The sequence below is a fragment of the Euprymna scolopes genome, chromosome 7, assembly GCF_053919585.1.
Source record: "Euprymna scolopes isolate OS-2025 chromosome 7, ASM5391958v1, whole genome shotgun sequence".
Taxonomy (NCBI): Eukaryota; Metazoa; Mollusca; class Cephalopoda; order Sepiida; family Sepiolidae; genus Euprymna; species Euprymna scolopes.
Window position 1 is genome coordinate 60,207,809 of NC_136488.1, and position 21,783 is coordinate 60,229,591.

General features: G+C 33.2%; 1 protein-coding gene across 1 annotated transcript in view; it reads left to right on the plus strand.

The window, feature by feature from the left end:
• Window positions 1-824: 824 nt before the first annotated feature.
• The window catches only part of LOC145279756 (uncharacterized), a 47,330-nt gene continuing 26,371 nt past the window's right edge, over window positions 825-21,783 (plus strand). The window contains exons 1-3 of the mRNA XM_080131061.1: window positions 825-1,045; window positions 18,685-19,188; window positions 21,175-21,627. Of these exons, the coding sequence (XP_079987187.1) occupies window positions 953-1,045; window positions 18,685-19,188; window positions 21,175-21,627 (1,050 nt within the window). The 5' untranslated portion in view covers window positions 825-952. The remainder of the gene's footprint in view (window positions 1,046-18,684; window positions 19,189-21,174; window positions 21,628-21,783) is intronic.

Consider the following 21,783-nt stretch of genomic DNA (forward strand, 5'->3'; position numbering starts at 1 on the left):
CTTATACGATTATATTGTAAAAATTGGAATTTATCACCGATATTACATTGCCTTTTTGTTCACGTCGGTAATAATATTAAATAAGCGCTCAATTTAGTTCACAGGTCTGGAAATAAACAAAGCAAAACACAAAGTGAAAACTGACACTCGCACAGACTTCGAATATACACATATGCCATTATATTGTTTTGTTTTTTTAATTGAAATATTCTAGTCTGGAAATTTAAAGCGGACACACATGCATACTGATGAATACCGTTTTTATATATAGATTACAAAATTTACTTTCATTCTAAACCAGTAACTTTATGCAAAAATAGGAACCTTTTATTCATAACTGCTATGCGTGGGCAACCTTTACGTGTATGTGCTTACACGTTTTTCACGGGCAGAAACACTTTCATGTATATCCATTACACAACCCGTACATCCACCTTAACGAAATCTTCCCAATTAATTCCTTAACACGCACACGCGTGTGTACGCGCACGCGCATGTTTTAGAACCTCATCCTTTGTCATTCTTTAATATACGCAATTATATATATATATATATATATAAAGATATATATATATATATATAATACACACACACAAATTAAAATAAACTTTACCATAAGTTTTGATTTTTTTTCAGTTTGTCTCTCAGTATTTAAGTACACGTTCAAACGACCACATTGCCCCACATACCTACAGTTCCATTCGGGAAATCACGCATATTGTATGACAATGGCAACGGACGGTTCGTTCAGCAAACCGATGGTCGTGATGATGGTCACCGGCTGCCACCACTGATCTCAAACCGGACACGTAGTGAATCAAGATTTGATTTGATTTCAATCGATTGCGACAGTTGTGAATTGCTGGTGTCGACGTATCACCCACCGCCAACCGAAGAGACCGGTACCTGGACAACAACTACAGCAGAAAGATTTTTCTAATTCGACGCCATTATGAGACCCAGGACATGCCGTCGGTACCTTCGATACGGAGTTCTTTTTCTGTTGGGATATCTCGCCTTGCAAGGTGTTTTTTGGATTGGAAAGGTGAGAGGAGACATTCTTTTTAAATGAGTAAAAAAACAAGCAAACTGGTTAGCTTGAAGGTATGAGTGTAATTTATTGACCAAATGCGTATTGAAGGTTAAATTCATTTATTTTTTTTATTTTTATTTATTTATTTATTTTTTTAATTTATCATACTGATTCCATCAATCCACCATTAGAAATAGCATTTTCCCAAGTTTGTTTATATATATATATATATATATATATATATATATATATATATATATATATATATATATATATATATATATATATATATACGTACAAAATCTTGTTATTTAAAATTTATTCAAATTGTCATAAAACATTATGAACATGTGAGGAAGGTTTACAAAATTTTAATTATCCGACAAGGAGTACGAATAAACAAGAAAAACTTTATTCCATGGAGTTTCGAAGAATGCAATTCTTCTCATCAGATGGAAGAAGTTAGCAAAATACTCAATAAACTTTGCATTAAAGGAAACTAACAATATGAAATGAATCATACTTGCATCCAAAAAGTTATTCAAGAGTTAGTGACAGTTTATAGATTCAATGATATATATATATATCGAAAAATTAAAAAAAAGAATCATAAAGTAAAGTATCTTCGTTGCATCTAATAATATTTGCTTGAATGAAAAAATGCTGCCTAAATATACCAATTTCAAATATATATGAATATATAAATTTAGTGCACATATATATTAATATATATATATATATATATATATATATATATATATATATATATATATATATATATGCACTAACTTTAAAACCAAAATACCAAATTTCTTGTAAATTCAACTCTACACATTAGTATGTTTTTTTTTTATATACGGCTTAGGTTTATGCGATAAAAGTGACAAGGTTGACTAATTTGCATATTGTCTTAGTGAAGGTAATTTTTTTTAATTAACTATGATTTGTTTTTGTGTTTTAATTCAATAATTGTTTTGATTGTAATATAAGAAATAGTTTTCTTTCGTAATGTTGTTATTTCCTGAACCTATATTGAGATTTGAGAAAATCTTTTTAATCGGTTTTCGGTCAGAAATTTGGCTGGTAAGGGGACAAAATTCAATGATTTGAGCTTTTAAACTCTATCACACTCCTCCGCCAATTTTTGTTCTAAACACTTGAAATTTGAGATATAGGTTAGTTGGACGTGGATCTAACTTTATAATTTGATGTGAGCCCAAAACAATAAATGCTAAGGGGTCATTATTGGAGTCAAAGTTAAAAAAAGAAATTGACCGCTCAGCCAATTTTTGGTCTAAACATTTGAAAGTTTACATAAAGTATATTCAAACATACGGCAGGCTTTTTAATCGTTTTTTTTTCTAAAAATTTGGCTTCCAAGGGTTCAAAGTTTAAAAGATTTTATTTTGCGGTCTCTAGCAAACTATTAAGACAATTTTGGGTCTAAATATTTAAAATTTTACATAAAGGGTATTCAGACATGCAGCAAGCTTCTTAATCCTTTTGGGGGCGAACATTTTGTTGGCAAGAAGTCAAAATTTACAGAGTTAACCTTTTCAGACACTACCAAACTCCTCCGCCAATTTTGGGTCTAAACACTTGAAATTTTGGATGTAGGTTACTTGGACATGGATCAAACATTTTAATTTATTTTAAGCTCAAAGCAATAAATTTTAAGGGGTCAAAATTGGGGTCTAATTTTTAAAAAATTGACGTCTGCGGTCTCTACCAACTTTTCTCTATCGTAGTTTAGGAAGCTTATTATATGGAAAGGCATTACCGTACATATTCACACTTTTTAATATATACATATGCACATAAAGTTATGAACAGTACATAGAACCCGAGAAAAGCCGAGCGGAACGGGTGGTATATCTATAAAAGTGAAAATGTGTGTGTGTGTGTGTGTGTGTGTGTGTGTGTGTGTGTGTGTGTGTGTGTGTGTGTGTACATTTCCCTACCAAATACCTGTGTCCATTTTCGGTCTACAGACTCGAAATTTGACATACAAGGTATTGAGATTTGGGAAAATCTTTTTAATCGCCAGAAATTTGGCTGTTAAGGGGTAAACGATCAACGATTTTACCTTTGAGAACTCTACCAACTCCTCCGTCAATTTAGGGTCTAAGCACTTGCAATTTTAAATGTAGGTTACTTGGACATCGATCTGATTTGATAATTTGATTTGAACCCAGCACAATAAATTCTAAGGGTCAAAATTGGGGTCAAAGTTTTAAAAAATTGACCTCTGCGGTCTCTACGAAATTAGCCAATTTTTTGTCTAAACATTTGAAATTTTACATAAAGTGTATTCAGACATAGGGCAAGCTTTTTAATCGATTTTTGGCCGAAAAGATGGCTGCCAAGGGGTCAAAGTTAAAAAGATTTGACCTTTGCAATCTCTAGCAAACTATTCAGCCAATTTTGGGTCTAAACATTTAAAAGTTTACATAAAGACATGCAGCAAGCTTTTTTTTATCAATTTTTGGGCGAACATTTGGCTGGCAAGAGGTCAGAGTTTAAAGACTTGACTTTTGCACATTTTACCAAATTCCTCCGCCAATTTTGGGTCTAAACACTTAAAATTTTAGATGTAGGTTACTTGGACATGGATCAAACATTTGAATTTGATTTGAGCTCAAAACAATAAATATTAAGGGGTTAAAATTGGGGTCGAAGTTTAAAAAAAAATGGACCTCTGCTGTCTCTACCAACTTTTCCCTATGGTAGTTAAGGAAGTCTTTTATATAGACAGGCATTACAAGCAGACTTTTTAATATGTACATATGCACCTAAAGTTACGAATAGTACATATAGCCCGGGTAAAGCCTGGCTGAACTGCTAGTATATATATATATATATATATATTCTAGGTAGAAAGATTCCAAAAATTAAGAATATTTGAATTTTAACAAGAGTCGTTGATAGTGCTAAATCAAACAGAGCAAATTATATTTTATATTATTTTTATGTAAATACAGTCATTTAATCCGACGAGATGTGCCATTCATTGAAAATCCATGAATTAAGGAAAAAACCCTGAAATATTATATGCACTCCTTTGTCAATCAATGATTTTTGTTGTAATTCTACGTAATTTAATTAAGAATTTCAATTTATATCTATATATATCAAAAATGTGAGAATGTGTGTGTGTGTGTGAAGACACTTCTCAACCTATATACTCAACGGACTTTTGATCTACCAACTTGAAATTTGGTATATAAAACATGTTGAAAACTTTTTAATCCGTTTTCATTCAATAGGCTGCTAAAAGGTCAAAATTGAAAAATTGGTATGTGGGCATTGTTGGATTTTTTACTATTTTCAACTGTTTCACGACTGTGCATGCGCAAACGAGAAACATCGCAGCTTCCTTATCTTAAGCATAAGTAGTTTTTGTTAAACGCCATTAAAGATCTTAAAGAAATAATTTTTATGATTTCAAAAGTGAAAAATAATTTTTTGTTTTTTGCCTAATCACCCAGTGTAGGTTCGGTGCCTCTTTGATGTAGGGGGCTATTACAACTCTTTTTTATTAAGAAAATCGCGGACGTTTATGAAATTGCCCCCCCCTCTAAATTCCACAATTTACATTATTTTTCTTTCTTTCACGTTAACCTCATCGAGTACAAATTGTGGAATTTAGAGAGGGGGGGGGGTCAATTTCCTAAATGTCCGACAGAGATTCGTTCATATTATCATCTCGTAAGTTTTCACTATTGAAAGATATTTTTTATTGAATGAATCACATCATTAAAGTAAGAAAATTGGGACCATTTTTTGTTTTATTTTTTAATGTAGAAGAGAAATGTTTTATAAACGTTACCATAACATGTAATGTTATGAAAAAAAAAAAGAATATATATATATATATATATATATATATATATATATATATATATATATATATATATATATATATATATATACATATATATATTTATATATATATATGATATATATATAATCGTATATATATATATATATATATATATATATATATATATATATATATATTTAAATAAAGGGGTGGTCACAAATATACATCTTTCTCTCGTTGGAATTTCTTAACCCATTATATATATATATATATATATATATATATATATATATATATATATATATATATATATATATATAATATAACTACTTCATTTACTCACATAAAATTAATATACGAAAGTATAGATTTATGCGTAAACTTTCAGTATTTACTTCAAAGTGCTCAATACGTAGGTAGAGCTAGTTAGTAATTTATAAAATATATATGGCGATTAAGCTACACTGAATATTCGGCGTTTCATATATATATATATATATATATATATATATATATATATATATATATATATATACGAGGTACCTCCAATATGGTTCCAGACTTTTTTCCGTATGGGCATTTTATTGATAAAACTCTAGCCTATCTATCTAGTTTTATTGATGAAACTTTGGCCTCCTCTAAAGTGATCTCTTCTGGTTGCAATGCACTTATTGTACCGTTCCAACAAGTTCTGGAAGTTCGTACAGAAATCCTCATGTGTGAGCGTGTCAATGATCATCGTCACAGCCTCTTGCATCTCCTCAATTGTTTTATGATGACAGCCTCTAAGATTTTTCTTGAGTGTAGGGAGTAACCAAAAGTCACAAGGAGCAAGGTCTGGATGATAAGGAGGGTGAGGAAATGTCTTGATGCCCATCTTGGTCAAATAGTCTGTGACAAGATTGGAGTTGTGGACTAGTGCATGCACGCAAATTTTCGTCATCCTTAGTTCCTCGTGAACAATTGTGCACACAGTTCCCACACTGACATTAAACTGTGCATTTATTGTCTCGATAGACACACGACGGTCTTTATCTATGGAATTTTTTATTTGATTAGTCAACTCTGGTGTTTTGACTTCCTTACTCTTCATACACCTCTTATAATTCTTCACAAACATCCCTGCCTACCTCAAAAACCTCTTATGCCACTAAATACTGATGCTCCATTCATGCAAGATGGTTCAAAAACAGTCTGAAACATTCCATATGTTTCAGTGACATTTTTCCCAAATTTAAAACAGAATTTTATTGCAATTAGTTCTTCACGTCCAGATTGCATTTTTGAAATTCACCAGCTGTGACAATCAGGCTTTAGTAAGATGTATTCCAATTCCTTTTGAACCTGAAATCATAAAAACTGGTCAGTTATTTCAGAAGATGCATAGCAATAAGATATTGAATTTTCAAGAGTCGATGACAATTTTGAATGTCTGTACAAACAAGTCTGGAAACTTATTGAATAAAAGATATAAAGAGAAGGAAAGAGTGTGAGCAATCATAGCCATTTGCATTTTATCATTCGTATAAATTACTTCGCCGTTCAATCACCACAATTTCTTTAAAGATACCCCCCCTCCAAAATAAACACAACCCCCCCCCCCCCCGAAATATTACAAAGCTGATAATAATGATATCACCATCGGCTTATTTCTATTAAAATAGTTGATGAGAATTAGCATTTACATTTTGCCTTTTGATCTTCATGCAATAGAAATTCTAAGTCGATACAGAAACAAAAGGTTATTTATCTTCCTCTCACGGAAAATGAGATTTCAGAAGGAAACCACTGTTGCCTGAAAAAAGAAATGCCTGGTCAGTTCCATCGACATTCTTACTAGGGGGGCCGCAGGAAAAAAAACAAACAAACAAACAAACAAAAAAACCCCCCAAAAAACAAACAAAAAAATACCAGCCACATTCACCCTAGGCGGGAAGTGTCTATGGAATATCAAACTCATACGCAGTCCCCACTCGCATGTATTAGACGATTAGCAATAAACCTACCCCTTCTCAAATGGTGAGAAGGTAAAGCTGGAGAGGTTGGACCTCCTATAACTGCACAACATGAGAACCACACCTTAATCAACACGGAAAAGCCCATCTTAACAATGGTCTAGACTAAGTGTTGGAATAATTTCTTTTTATAATTGATTTTTACTGGTTTAACTACTTAATTCGATTGTTATAATTGATAAATTATAATACTTGTATAAATAATTCCATTCCATATATTACTCGCATTGCTACAGTATCCTTTTTGTTGCTATACATGGACATAAGTCCGTAGATTAGCTAAATATAAAACGTATTTAAACAAATAAAATAAGGCATTGACTGATTTTTACAATATTGAAAGCACATTTTTATCTATATATACAGGCGGCAAAAAGAAAGTCCGCACTTGTAATTTATTTTCAAAAACTGCAAATTTAAACTAAATTTAATGTAACTGTTTAAACAAACTATTCCTCATTTGATTGGCCTTTTATTCCTCTATAATTTTACCTGTTCATATTTGACTTTTAATTGAAATATTCTAGTGTTCACGTCAATTTAACAAAAATAAATTGAGGAGGCAAAAAGAAAGTCTGCACAAGGGAAAAGTATTATTTAAATGTAACTTTGAGACATTAATGCAATACAATTACAACAGGAACACAATGAACTAGTTAATATTTAGTAGCATAGCCCTTCTGAAATTTCCCAGCTTGCAATCTTTTGGGAATTCCTTGAATTATACTGCAGCAATACTCCGGGGAAGGGGCATCCTACTTTTCTTTAATTTTTGTCCAAAGTTCTTCCAAATTTGAAATTTTATCATTGCGTAGCTGTTGCTTGATGTAATGCCATACGTTTTCGATAGGATTGAGGTCTGGAGATTGTGCAGGCCAATCCAAACACGAAATATCATGCTCTTCCAGGAACCTCTTGACATTGCTAGCTGTGTGAATGGGAGCATTATCCTGCATGAAGATGGAATTATCATCCAAATTCCGACCAAAATAGGGTAGAAAATGCTTAGTCCACATATTAATGTATTTGGTCGAATTAATTCGACCTTGCAAGCAAACTACAGGCCCTGAACCATTGATACTAATAATACCCCACACCAAAACTGAACCAAGGATTAAATTCTTCATCTGAGCACCTAGGTATTAAATTCTTCGTCTTTCCCCCGACGGACGTACTGCCTACGATCACTGCCTAGCCTAATGAACCTGCTTTCGTCGCTAAAAAGCACTTTTGCAAATATGAAGAGTGATGATCTTCATTGCATCTGACAAAGTCCAGACGGCGCTTTCTGTTCTTTACAGAAATCATTGGCTTGCGTCTTGCAACATATCCTTGCAAATTAAATTCCTTTAATCTGTTCTTGACAGAGCACTTTTTAACATGATTGCACTGTTGTTGGATTTGGGGAGCCGTTTCAAATTTGTTTCTTAGGCTGAAGATCTTGATAGCATTGTCTTCCCTGTTAAAAGTAACTCTAATACGATCAGATTTAGAAGCATCACAAACACTGCCGGTGTTTTGGTGGTTTTGCACATTCTTTCGTACCGTTTTCTCATCTCATTTCAATCTGCGGCCGATTTTTCGATTAGATAAACCAGAAAGGTGGAGATTAATGAGCTCTTGACGATTACTAAGAGAAAGTCGTGACGTATGGACTAAATGTTACGTTATATAACCTGAAACAATAACAATTATGATTAGAAATGCTTTGTTGCCTGTTGGTGGATATTTTAAACTGATTTAGGGGACGATAATTTAAGCTGGTTTTAAGCGAATTTGTTGCTGCGGACTTTCTTTTTACCTCCTCAATTTGAAGTTATTTTTAAATTTGACGTGAACACTAGAATATTTCAATTAAAAGTCAAATATGAACATGTAAAATTATAGAGGAATAAAAGGTGAATCAAATATTCTAATAGTTTGTTTAAACAGTTACATTAAATTTAGCTTAAATTTGCAGTTTCTGAAAAAAATTACAAGGGTGAACTTTCTTTTTGCCGGCACTGCAAATAAAACAGTAGATGTGTGTGTGTGTGTGTGTGTGTGTAAATATTTAACCAATAAATTCTTAAACTACCGGTCACAAAATACTGAAATTAATAAGAAATAATAATCAGACACTAAAGATGGTTCTTTGTTTGGATGGATGAATAACGCGTATAGAAATATATTCCACAAGTTGAAAAGCAAACTGTTCATTTGAACTTGCCGACATATTTTTACTTCTTTCTGCGCATGCCCAAATTCAATTCATTTCTTCAAGTCGTTTAATATTAAACCTTTTTTTAACCTGGCTCTCGATAGCTACGTCGGTAAGAGATGCAACTGGAGCGGTAAATGTTTTGGTTTCGATTCTAGATGATGGCACGCAAGTCATTTTTTAAAACTTTTGAAATTACTACTATATATTAGGTACAGTATAATATCCTAGAGAGAATTGGCTCTGTATTAATAAATATGAAATCTGTGTGCATTAAAATATATTTGAGCGTATTTTACGAACCGGAAATCCCCTCGCTAGTATATATTAAAAACAAAAAAACAAAAAAATAAAACAAAAACAACAGTTTTCCAAGGGAAGATAACCCATAAACCTCTTAGGAATACCTCTCCTTTAGCATAGAAAAATAAACTTCAATATACTCAAATTAGTCGTTTAAATTGAATCAGACAACCATTTTTAATTATATATTCCGGTTTCTTTAAAGTTTTTCAAGAGAAATTGTGGTGTGACTTTAGTAGAGGCCATCTCTTGGAGCGTCTTTGTGTACAATCAAGAACCACATCGACATTTAATATGGATTGGAGTAAAAAAAATATTGTTTTAGTGAAGGAAGATAATGAACGGATATATATATATATATATATATATATATATATATATATATATATATATATATATATATATATATAATATAAAGCTGAATGTCTGTATGTGTGTGTGTGTGTGTCTGGTCACGAATAGGCTCCTATATGGTTGACTATTTTAAAAAACTGATCACATATAATGATAGAAAATGTATCGAGACACAGGAATGGGTATGTTTGATCTGGCAGAACGGTGGTTCATTAAAATTGTGGGATCTGCGTTCGCGCCTGGTCCACAAAGTATGGAAATAAAAAATTTAAAAATTAAAAAAAACGTTTACAAGTGTTTTTGATATAGATGTACATAATAATCCTTTGATAAGTATGTTTTAACTTAAATAGGGATGGTATAATAAAATTGTGGGGTCTGCGTTCGCACCTGGCCTCCATAGAATGGAAATAGGCACAAACTTTAATAAAGACTTTTCATATCTATCTGCGTAAGTATACTTTGATAATTATGTTTCAGTTTGAAGAAATACGGTATAATAAAATTATGGGGTATTCGTTCGCACCTGACCTCCATATGTCACAAAGTTTAACAAGGTTTTTTAATATAGATCCATAGAATATTGTGATAAGTGTTTCAGTGTGAACAGGTATGGTATAATAAATTATGGGGTTTATCTATTTTATTTTTACTTTCATCATATTTTGCTTTGGTTTTGATACCCCCAAATTCGAAGCTATCTCTTTACAACCCTTCCTTTTCATAACCTATCATACTTTCATAAATCAGAGTCCATTTTCTGACAGCTGTTTTTGAACCCAGTCAACGACGGGTACTTTTGCTAGTATATATATATATATATATATATATATATATATATATATATATATATATATACGTGTGTGTATGTGTGTGTGTGTGTGTGTGTAATAAAATTAAAAAAAATGAAATATTGAAATAATAAAAGGTTAACCAGCTAGCAACGGCTACCTAAAACATAAACAGCGTTTGATGAATAAAAATAAGAAATACAAATGTCTATAAGAAAACATTTTTTATGTAATAAATAAGAAAGTTACATTCATGTTAGTAAATGTTGAACACGTGTTTGGGTAAGGAAGTCGAGTGAATATTAATTACAAGTGAAATTGTTCATTTTGTGAATATGTGCATATTTGAGTATTTGGCAGCGTGGCATTGTGTATGTGTGTGTTATCTTTGTTGTTGTTAGTGCGTATATAGATGTGCATGAAATGAAGCTGATATGTGAGTCACTGGGTCCTTTTGCCTTGCATGCCGGCCAAAGGTCGGGTTGTGTGTTGAGTAGACCTTTGAATTTCTCCATGGAGATGCGGCTGGTAAAGTCTAAATAATTTTGATGGTATCAACTTTGCACTGTCTAATTAATTTCGCATGTACGTGTTACTTTTTGGGGGTTGGGAATATTTCTACTGGCTGAAAATACTTTTGAGTTCAGATGTCCATGTCAAAATTTCCTTTGTTTGGAGAGGGAGAAGAAAAGCTAATCGCAACGAAACGGAGAAAGACAGAGTGTAAGCAATTGACATTATTTTCATTTTAGCGTTCGTAGGAATCACTTTCGGTTAAGTCGCCGCAACCCCTCCTGTCAAGTATTTACTAGAGAATGAATAATACAAATAAAAATAAAGTAATAGTTTTAAATAAATCTCGAAAATAACCCGTTTTAAATGAATAGCAAAATCTCTCAGAATGCAATTGGCAGCATATTTGAATTCTATCCAGGAAGAGACACTTAATTTTTAATTATAATTTCCATCTTTTTTTAAATACTCATTTCTAGAAGACCCCTAACCCTACCCCCCGCCAATCATTTACATGGAAAGAAGGAATGTGACGACGGTCAAGCGATTAACGACACGAACTAACAACCTCTAAGTTCGAATCTAGTTCGTTCCATAAAAATCACTTCCACTTAGGTTGTATGACAATCTTCACGTGGTCCCTTCCGTAAGTATCCGGTTTTGTTCTAGAAAGAATTCTAACTAGAACAATATCGGGGAAACCGATGCCAACAATAGAATCTTTGGATGTGTATGATATGATGATAATAGTCTGAAAAGAAACAATGAATGACCCCCAAGATATTACTCATTTCTTTTAGGGGCAACCCTAAGGATCAAACGATGACTAACGACTGAAATCTTCAGCGAAATTTAGTGGTAGAGTGAAAATACCTCGTCGCCAAATAAAACTCCCCAAGCGTGACTGCATTGATAGCAAAGTCCCACAGTAAGATTTTGCAGGTAGAGGTTCGAGTGTCACAAACTGTAAAATAATCAACCAAAAATTAACATCGTCACTCGATTGGCGATTTAGGCCAGTTGAATTCCCTTGCAAGAGTTACCTTTCCTTACCTACCTACACTCCTCCACCACCACCACCAGCAAGACAGATATAGCATTATGTTTTTATATATCACTTTGTCGTCATTATTTTATGCACAGCAGAAATACAACGCAAGTTCTCTACTTAGATAAATATCGACATATGCTGTGTACTATTTATGCAGAAACAAAGGCTAATCCTCTAGTATAAGAGTTTGACGGGCCACAGGTTGTGAAAGTATAACAAACGCGAGAAAATCATGACCAGTCATAATCTATAATCAGGGTCCTTTCGGCAACAGATGGTCACGGCGCAGTATTCTTTACAAATAAAATACTGGTAGCGATTAAAAACAAAAAACAAAAAACAAAAACAATAAATAAATCGTTTATTCTTTTACTTTTAAGACCGAATCAAATTTAAGGTTAGAATATAAGACAAAGCGCTTGATGTAAATCTTGACACGTCTTATGACTTTTTTTTAGCAATAAGTTATTATGATATAAATTATGATAAAGACACAACGAGGTATAAAAACAACGAATTTATGAAGACCACTGGACCAACACATGAAACGAGCTGGAACAACGAAAGCAGGGAATAGAGCAGACAATTCTGAAGAATATATGCCATAACAGTATTTATAAAAAAGACTTGATACTAGTGTGTGTGTGTGTGTGTGTGTGTGTGTGTGTGTGTGTGAGAGAGAGAGAAAGAGAGAGAGAAAGAGAGAGAGAGAGAGGTTGCAAAGAAGAAGAAAGAGTGGAAGGCAATTAAATTACAGATACATTTCTGCGCCATATCAAGGACCTTTGAATGGAACAGAGATTCACAAGCCCAAATATGTCAACAGTACTCCATACATAATCTAAAGAGCAGAGAGAGAGAGAGAGAGAGAGAGAGAGAGAGAGAGAGAGAGAGAGAGAGAGAGAGAGAGAGAGAGAGAAAGAGAGACGGGGGAGAAAGAGGTGTTGGTTTGGGTAATTTTATCAGCGCTGCATGAGCAGGATTTCTCTTCTGAAGTTTGGACCGTCATGTTAACCTTATAACGACTCCAGATCATTTATAGACATTTCGAACGTTGTTATTGATTTCCTTTGCCTGCTTACGTCAACATCTTTGTAACTTATAATTATGTCATTCGTTTTCCCTCATTCAAAGTAAAATAATCTCATATTAGAATGAATACAAATTTAAATAAGTTCACTTGTAATTATTAAACGATTATTGTAATTGCTAAAATATTTAATTATAGTTGTCGGCTTTCCTGCCAATCAGATTGGATTTTAGATGACATTTATTGCAAACAATCTATGTATGATCAACTGGGCGTTTGTTTTTGTAAAATACATATACCGAAACAACTCTTCCCAAACTTGTATACTAGTGAATATTATGGCTCTAGCTTTTGTTTTATTTTAACGTAAAGTTATTGAACTAACCGTAATTGTCTATTTGTTTCCTTTGTCCGAATTCGGTGCTGGAACAAAAGAGTTTTCTTTCGAAATAGAAGAATACTTATGTAGGGATAACAAAGAAAAACACTGGGTGCTAGGACACTGGTGGGTTACTTTCTCTACATGGTAGGGAGACTTCAAGAACAGAGATGAACGCATATTTTTTTTTCTTACGGTGGGCCGATTTTAACACGCATTCCGTTTGGGCAGAATAAAAAAAATAAGAGTTGTTGGATGTATTGCTGTCGCATAGTTAAATTAAGTAACCTGAAACAGAAAATATTCACAAGCATACATTATGTGTAATAACTAGGGCTGTGACAACAGCATATTCTCTTCATTGTTTTACTCTTGAGTATATATCCGTTAATATCTTATATGTTTTTATATAGACGGGTGTGGTTCTCGGTTGTTTAAATGTGTCTAACCTTGTCGGATATATACCTGAAAGTCAAAAGAATGAAAAGAATATTCTGTTGTCACAGCCCTAGTTATAACATTCCAGCCGATATAACCTCTGACCTTTTGACATAGGTGTATCCTGTCAAACTCTGAAATTCATATAAAAATTTGAACGCAACCCTTTATTTAATACATGGGGGTAGCTTGCTATATTTCTGTCAATTATGACTTAATGGAAATCTTAATTTGTACTTTTCTTAGTAACACTGGCATTGAGGATCGGAAGGACCCGTGACATAATGAATAAATTGCAAAGTAATAATCAGTTTTAAGTGACAGTCTTCTTGAGGTTGAAAGTTCAATCATCAGTGTGATACTAAAAATACGATTGCAAATTACTGAAGACTTTTACCTGGTCATGGCTGACAAAACAGGATCAAGCTACCCCATGGGTTAAATTATCGATTTTGTTGGAAATTTCATACGGATTTAATAATGACTAAATAAACAGAACTCAAGTACAAATATAAACGCTTATTAACACATTAACAAATGAAATATGGACAAGTAACACAAAATAACAGAGAAATACAAATGTTCATAACTCACTGACTGGGTGGAGACCTCTGTAATTGTCAAATGGTTTAAAGTAGATATCTTCCACCAATGTAAGGCTTGTATCTAACATGGGAGATAAGTATGTTCTACTCTGTGAGGTTGCATGATTTCTTTCACATGGGTTTTGAACCACCGTACAGGAGAATGTGCTTTCTCGAATCTCTCGTCACCTATCTGCTTTACCAAGCCAAGGGAAACCACTCACCGGTGTATCTACAACCGGTGTTATTTCCCTAATTTCCCGTACAGTGGCGTTACTTTTGGAATGCCCCTCGTATACCAACAGAAATGTAAAATATATTTTGAATGATTAAAGTTTGTTGAGAAGTTTTAAAGTTTATCAATAGGAAATAGATAAAGTTTGTTTCAAATTCCGCATGTGTGTGTGTGTGTGTGTGTGTGTGTGTGTGTGTGTGTGTGTGTGTGTGTTAGAGAGTTTACCTTCGGGGGTGCATGTGTTCATTGGAGTATCAGGCTTAAAGGAATTTCAGCGTCTCTCATTCTAATCTTCTGGGATGGGCGTTTGGAGAGTTAAAACAGGTGTCTTATGGAGGTGTCTAGGAAGAACTCTAAATTTCTGTTTATCAAGTTACTGTTTTATAGGCTCGTAGAATTTCCCACTGGATTACTATATTCACGTATAAGTGTTACTTTTTGAGGTTTGGAAATATTTTCATTAGTCGAATATTCTTTGATTTAACATCTTCACCCTAAAAAGTAGTTAGCTTTAAGTAATGACAAAGAGAGTGTATCGAAACGGAACCGAAGGAAGAAAAAAGGGTAAACAATCGGAACTATTTGCGTTTTGGCATTCGTTCGAATCGCATTTCAATGGTAAAATCCAACAATAAAAGAAAAGAAACAAAAGGGAAAGAAGGAAGAGGAAGCCTAATAAATAAATAAAGAAAAGGGAATAGCTTATTAATTTCATTCGTTTCCACATGTATGGAAGAATGGTTTCTCTATTTTGGAATGGGAAAATTTAGGTGGGGGCATTTTTTTTTTATTTCATTTATTTATTTATTTATTTATTTATTTATTTATTTTTTCGCTTTTACGCATCCAGATCATGTTCTTCATGTTTTAAATAGAAATGTGGCGGAGGATTACTTTTGTCAATTTTCAGTTTTCTATACTTTTTGGTAGAGGGTTTATGACCACTTCATATGAAAAAAAAAAAAAAAAAAAATTGGACCAATTTAGATTTTAATTTTTACATAGATTTTGTCAATTCTTTCAGCACAAACAACTTGTTCAATGGTAAGCAATATGGATTTCATTCTGCAATATTAACGGCTGATGTGCTGACTAATATCAATGAATCTATTGATGAGAGTGTCATTTCTAGAGTAATGAATTTCAGCATATCAAATGCTTTTGATAGGGTTTGTCAGAAAGTTCTAATATTTATAGTTATGGAATATCTGAAAATGTCCTCTCAACCATCAAATTTTTTCTCTCTGGTGTTCATAAAAGTAGTCAGTGATGGGTAGACGTGCGACGCCCAAGGTATAAACACTGGCTACCTCAAGCATTTATTCTGGCCCCCAACTCTCTTTCTGATCCTAAATCACATTCTTAGATTCATGCAGATGATACAATAGGTGTGTCAGAAACTTCGTGAAAAATAGTGAATAATTCGACCCCCTATATTTCCAAGCTTATAACTACTCGAAAAATATAATTCAAACCTTTTTTTTTTTTTCAATTAAAGGAGCAAGGGCCAAGGTTTCATTAAAAAAAAATACAAACAACGTGTTTAAAAAAAAAAAGAAGGGTTTTACACTTCGGACTTTACAGGTAAATTTCCAAAAAACTGTTCTTTTTTGTTTTAAAGTAGAATATATTATTTATTAATCTTTTATCTTCAATTTGTGATATATAAAACTTTGGCACATAAATTAATTATTTACTTTTTAATAGATATTTAAAAATGGGGGGCGTGAATTAATTCAAACTCCTGTCTTTCCAAGCTTATAACTACTTGAAAAATGTAATTCAAACCCTAATTTGTTTTTCAATTAAAGGAGTAAGGACCAAGGTCTCATTAAAAAAATACAAACAACGTGTTTTTTTTTAAAGAAAGGTTTTAAACTTCGGACTTTGCAGGTAAATTTCCAAAAAACTGTTTTCTTTTATATTTTAAATTAGAATATATTATTTATTGATCTTTTATTTTCAATTTGTGATATATAAAACTTTGGCACATAAATTAATTATTTACTTTTCATGTGACATTTCAAAATAGGAGGGCGTGAATTAAAAAAACAAAACAACGTTTGTATAAAATATCATATTCAGTTTATTGGAAATAGCATAAAATTTCACATTGACCCTGAAAATATCTTAAAAATAGAATCAATGGAACAACTTTGATAGATTTTTAAAGTATAAAAATTGAAAAATACTGAACTCGTAAAATTCAATTAATTTCATTACTGTTTAAAAAAATATATTTCTATTACTTTTTATACAACTTTAATAGTTTATTTTGGAAGTATAATCCATAAAGAAAATAAACAACGCACTTTTAAAAGAGAAATTACGATTTTTTTTATATTTTATTCGGAGTTTCGTGTTAGGGGTGTTAAAAATTCCTACAAAGATTCTGATACACCTAATGATACAACTATCTATGGCAACACATTGAAGAGTATTAATGTTCAAGATCTTTCTGATTCTTATTATTCCTACTTGAAGCACGTCGTCCAATGGTGAAAACTAAATTGCTGGATACTTTAAATATGTCAAAAAACCAAACTTCTCTGCTTTCATCCCAACGTTCTTATCCTCATTGAATGAATGCCTATAACATTAAGGAAACCGCATGTTTTGATAAACTTCTGCTACTGACTTTCAATCCAGACCTGAAATGCAAAACTTAAAAAAAAAATCCGTTGTCAACGCCGCTGAAAACAAAAAAAAAAAAACGGTTAATCATTCTATCGCTCTAAGTATTTCAATCCTCTTGCTGTATAAGGGTTAACTACATCCTAAGATGGATCACTGTTAACACATCTGAGTATCAGAGCATTTTTCTTGCCTTCACAGAATACAAAACTGACTTCGAAATCTAGTGCACGACTGAACAATAATACTTGACTTTTGCATTTTAAACTTTAATTCAAGCTATTATACATAAAAAAAAAATAATTTTATAAAATTAAGAGTAGGGTCTCTACACTGCAATGTAAACTACAATGTATTTTGGACTAAGTCAAATGTATTTTGGACTAAGTCAAATGTATTTTGGACTAAGTCATTGCGTGGAGGCATGTGAAACTTCCTTTCAGTGCATCACACACACACACACACACACACACACACACACACACACACACACACACACACATATATATATTTCAGTTGAACTAAAGTCGGTCAATTTCTCTTATGCATAGATCATCGTATAACGATTAGATCACTGTCTGACTAACGTAGATGAACATCTAAAATTAAAATGTTTAAATTCAACGTTATTTGCACGCGGTTAATGGTAGCCGAATTGATACGGTCTCCGCTAATCGAGCCAGAGATGTCTCGTGTTGCGGGGTTCGAATCGTTCAACTCGTGTTAATCGTGACACCCTGCACCGAAGATTCCTGAATATATATATATATATATATATATATATATATATATATATATATATATATATATATATATATATATATATATATATATTCAGGAATCTTCGGTGCAGGGTGTATATATATAACTGCTTCATTTACTCACATAAATTAATATACGAAAGTATAAATTTATGCGTAAACTTTAAGTATTTACTTCATACATGGGTAGAGCTAGGTAGTAAGTTATAAAATATATATGGCGATTAAGCTACACAGAATATTCCGCGTTTCACCCACGCTAGGATAAGACTGATGAGTCCTAGCGTGGATGAAACGCGGACTATTCTGTGTAGCATAATCGCTATATATATATATATATATATATATATATATATATATATATATATATATATATATATATATATAAAGAGTCAATTTAACAGTTTCTGCATGCTTAATTTTCAAGTTTGTGTTTACTCAATAAAACACACCACGTACAAAATGGCGACCGTAAAAATAAAAAAACAAATATTCTTATTTTTTCATTGTTTTCATTAAATAATTGATCTATACTTGCAGGAATTGATGTCTGGTGACGACGATCCAATTATAAATGAAGAAATTAAGGATAGCGAGGAAAAGGCCATTCGTCAACAAGAGAAGGAGAACCAAAAGCCAATGGAAAATCTGAAAAAGAAGCCAAAGGATTATTCTGACGATGAACACAGGCAGCACGATCAAGACGATACCCTTAAGTATAAGGACGCAGATTCGAGAGAGGCGAAAAGGGAGGAATCGTTAAAAAGCAGACACGACGAAGAAATGTCGGCAAAAATGGCGATGGAAAAGGAAGACAGAAAGCGAAAAGAAGAGGAAGCGGAAGCTGCTAGGAAGTTGGAAATGGAGGAAGTCTTGAGAAAAGCAGAAGCTTTGGCCAAGAAAGAAGCGGAATCCAAAGCGGAAGCTGAAAAGAAAGAAGCAGCATTGAAGTTGGAGCAGCAGTTACGGAAAGAAGAAGAATTAAGACACAAGATGGAGATGGAGCATCAAGAAAAGCTGAGGAAAGAAGAAGAGGAAAAAATGGTAAGTAGACATTTTATATTTTGATATGCAGTATGATCCGTAGTACATATGAGATAGATGTTTTTGTGTATTCTGTTATTTTTATGTTTTATAAGGATTTGTGTGTGAAAGGAAAAAAATCTGTGAAACATTAAAGATCAAGGTTCATCCGAACTGCAATCAATGAAACCACGTGACCTCCAATGACGGCTTTTTTTTCACGTTGGCTTGCGAGTCTCCAGGTAGAAAAGGAGTGTCTGGATGCTGCGCTAAATAAGAGCAGACCGCACAGTGTTGCTAGATATAGCTAGACGAGATATCTGTTTATCTGTTTTCCTCTCTATTTTTCTTTCTCTCTCTTTCTCTCCCTTCTCTCTGTTTCTCTCTTTTTCTAATAACTTTTTTTTTTAAATGGGGAGATATATCAAATAATTATTTTTAATGTAGAGTGCTGCGAAAAATAAAATAAATATTTAATATATTATCGAAATTTGAGGTTTGTCTCCAAAATTCGTATTTTAAGGAAGCATATCATTAAAAAAAAAAAGGAAAAAGAAAGAAAGGTAATTTCAACAACTAAAGTAAAAAAAGGGAGAAAGAACAAACGCTAAGATTAAGTTTAAAAGTCCAAAGATTTATTTAGGTGACCGGTTGCTTTTTATTTCCCAAAACAATTGTAAGAATTTACCACTTTAGCAAAACAATAAAGAAAAAATATGCATATATATGTAAATAATAAGGGGGATTTCAAATACAATTAAAAATATTACAGAAGGGGGGCAAACACAGTGATACCATGAAGTCTCGAATGGAGAGACTTCTCACAAAAAAGGTAAAAATTACGAGGGAAGGTTCTTGTTCCCTCTAGGACACAACGGAAAAAAGGCAATTTCTTACTCGTCAAAAAGTTCATAGGACACAACGATAACGAAAAGTTTTCTTTCTTTTTCTTTGTTTTGTCCGTAAACAAATTAAGGGCACCTCTTCAGCAAGCCGGGTCAATAGGTGGTAGCCTTGACAAAAAAAGTGCTTCTAGACCGGCTGACGACCTCTTCTTGAAACTTCACCGACGAATTTCCCCATCATTTTTAAAGCGCCCTTCTTCATAAATCTTAGATCTTCTTCTTCTTCTTCTTCTTCTTCTTCTTCTTCTTCTTGAATTTTCTCGACCTAGAGTTTTTTTTTTTGGGGGGGGAGGTTCAAGAAAAACTTTCTTTAAAGTGATGTTTCTCAGAAACACTTCGATTTCTTACGCCTTTAAAACGGTTCTCTCCCATCAAATAAAGGAGAAGAAATACAAAAATACCTTGAAGATCAAATCAACGGAGCACCAGGTTCGGAGGTCCGAACTGTTCAAAAGATGCCTGGCTACTGACGTCAAAATGGTCAAAATCTAGCAATAGGGGTAAGCCGGAAAAAGGGAATCTCTAAAATTCAACAGGAGGATGGGGGTCGATCCACAGTGTCAGCGATTCCATACCACCAATCAAATTGCTGAAAAGGTCCCTCTCTCCCCAAAAACTTAAAGAAAAATATACAAATAAAGACAAGGTGTTAATCTCGCCCCATACTTGCATCCAGCATTGTCGTTGGAGGAAAGCTTAAAATATAAAATTCCAACAATATCTCCTCACCCTTTTCGTTTTAAATAAACATTTCTCTATATTAAAAATCGACTTTCTTGTAAACAAAATCATGTAAATAAAAACAAAGTGCACATCCGACATTAAAGATGAATGTTCAATAAATCTCCCTCTTTTCTTAAAATAAATATTTTCCTTTATTAAACATCGACTTTCTGACGGAAAACCAAACAACTCGGTTTTCTTATGTTTGTTTATAAATGGCAAGTGCGTGTACAGAGGTCACCTGGTGTCGACCGGAAGTTGTTGCTTTTCTCTAGCTTATTTGGTGGGGTCCTTAAAACTTAACTGATCGGAAATATTTATAATGTATGCGTAATGGCTACCATCTTTCTGTTTTTGTTTTCTCTCTGTCTCGTTACAGAAAAGATTGCAGGAAGAAGAAGATGCGAGAAGATTAGCCGACGCGAAAAAACAAGCTGAACTGAAGGTTGAACTTGAAAAACTACAGAAGCAAATAATGGAAAAACAAAAGGAAAAAGTACCGGAAAACGAAGCCGTTCCGCACAATAGCAGCGAGGACCACGCTTATGACGAACACTACAAATACTCGATAGACGTAGACGGCAAGGGTCAACTGATACACGGGCGACATTTCGCGATGAAGGCTTCTAAGACAGAACACGAGATTGAGGAAGAGGCCGAGCGGCACATGCGCCTCAACTTCCCCGATGACCATTTCCCTGTCATCGTGACGGCGGCCACGCGCAATAATTTAGAAGATGTGGAGAAATTGATTGAATCTGTGCAGTACTTCTTGCCCGATAAAAAGCTCATCATTTTTCATATTGACCTCCACGAAGAACAGGTTGCAAAGGTAAGTTTTGTAACTGGATGGATTCTTCCTTGACCTTAATATCTGTAGCATGAGAGAGCAACAGGATAACCAAGCAAGGTGCAATATTGCATAAAATTAGTTGGATTAGTCAATATGTGATTGTTGTATGGTCGGGCGGTATAAATAGTTCATTAA